The sequence below is a fragment of the Austrofundulus limnaeus genome, unplaced genomic scaffold (genome assembly GCF_001266775.1).
Source record: "Austrofundulus limnaeus strain Quisiro unplaced genomic scaffold, Austrofundulus_limnaeus-1.0 Scaffold1171, whole genome shotgun sequence".
Lineage (NCBI taxonomy): Eukaryota > Metazoa > Chordata > Actinopteri > Cyprinodontiformes > Rivulidae > Austrofundulus > Austrofundulus limnaeus.
Window position 1 is genome coordinate 227 of NW_013953573.1, and position 1,961 is coordinate 2,187.

General features: G+C 37.2%; 1 protein-coding gene across 1 annotated transcript in view; it reads right to left on the reverse strand.

The window, feature by feature from the left end:
• Positions 1–422: 422 nt before the first annotated feature.
• rsph1 (radial spoke head component 1) overlaps positions 423–1,961 on the reverse strand; it is a gene marked incomplete in the record, with an annotated part of 7,150 nt that continues 5,611 nt past the window's right edge. The window contains 1 exon segment of the mRNA XM_014031056.1: positions 423–857. Coding sequence (XP_013886510.1) covers positions 783–857 — 75 coding nt within the window.

Sequence of the window (1,961 nt, forward strand, 5' to 3'; positions counted from 1 at the left end):
TAAAATGTGGAATCTCGTGTTATTTGTTCATTTTGGTGAGTTTCTGATGTATTTTGGACAATAAAATGTTTGTTTGGACACTGCTGTTCTCTCACCTGCCATTACCTGGTTTATTTATTTAATTACCTGGTCACTTTCAAGGCAACATTTTTATCTTTATGTTTAATTTGCATTGAAAAAAATAAAATGCTTGAGAATTAACCATTCTAGGGGGTTAAATAAATAATTTTCATTTAATAATCAATAGTACCTTATAGTTTTGGAGAATCATCATTACGTAACTGAAGGAGTACCAGTGGTATGACTAAATGTCTCAGGGGTACACAAGTCTAACAAGGTTGGGAAATTAGAGATACGACATTKAGACATGAAGTGCAACAGAAATTTCAACATTTTCTGGAAGTAATTTTTTTTGTTTTTTATTTTACTCATGCTTAGTAAAATTTGACATGAAACATTTTCTACTTCTAATACAGAGAAGCTGAAAGTAGCTTATAGGAATTTTTAGAATTACTGAACAAAGTTCCAATTGTTATGTGATAAATTTAAAAACACAAACATGTTTAAGCCTAAAAGCATAAAATCTTTATAAAAATACAGATGAAGATACACAGAGGTGAAGAGGCATTTTACTTTGTATAAGTTTACAAGCTCAAAAGAGAATTAAAACAGTATTTTCTAAACATTAACACAAGTATTGATGAGAGTCTGTCAGGGCTTTCAGATAAAGTTCTGATGTGGGACAGTAACGTCTAAAATCACCTCAAGTTTAAACCCAGGAGTCAGGCCGGTGGGACATTAAGGAATCCTCTTTGACTTCCTGGGGAGGCTGACACAGTCCAACGCACCTCAGCATCCTTAAAAAAAAGAGAGACTCTTGGATCAGTCATGAAGAGACTAAGCCCTGATTCTTTCTGCAGCACAAAAAGATGCAGAATGTCATCAAAAATCCTCACAATCTGCAGGTTCACTGAAGTGAATCAGAGGAAACTGCAGTTTGTATCACCTTGGGCCAGTTGTTGTAATCTGGATCAAATTTATCCAGATTTTCTTTGTTAACCAGGATCAAGGTCTTTCTGTTATGCCAGTTTTTCAAACCAACATCAGATTGGATCACCCCGATCCAGATCCCCTGTTTACAAGATGATCAAATCCAGATTACCAGTGCTTTAACATATCACAATGTGGGCTACCAGCTGAGAAAAAACTGGTATTTTGGATCAAAGTTATCCAGATCCTACTGAAAAGGTTTGAACAACACAAACTGAAGGTTTGATCCAGATTAAGACTGGATACCATGATCCAATCTGATTTCAGAATCTTTCTTTCCTTTTTGAACAACCCATTTTCAACATCTAATCCAATCTGATTACCAAAATCTGATCAGATTGCCTTTAAACAACTGGTCCCTACAGATGTASATGACCATTGTCATCAAGCACATAAAGCCTAACATGCAAACTAAAGGAAAAATCAGGAAGCAGTCAGAGCACAAACAGTATATAATAACGTTCATGTTGGTGTCTAAACAAAAGATTTGAAGGAGGACATGCAGCACATTGATGGGACTAACTGATCTACAGACAGGAAGCACAGAATCCTCCTCCTCATGGCTGCAGGAGCCTGTGAGATGAGAGGACCTTCCCTGGGTCCCAGATGAGAAGACTCCTGGGCTACGGTCACACTGCAGGTTCACATGTGTGACAGTTCTCACAGAGTTGTGTGTCTGTTTTATCATTGGTGCCATTATCACATCATCTGCTGCAGACCATCCTAACATCACGGCTCACTCAGTGTTTCTTCAACAATGAATGTTCATTTAAAAGACTGTGAAAGCTTTATGCTGAACTAGAGGATTTGCATTTCCAGAGAAAATGCTAGTGTGAGTGCCACTTGCTGATAACTTTAGCTGAAGCTAAGAAACAAATTGATGATGTCACTTGTGCAACGGATTATGTCAC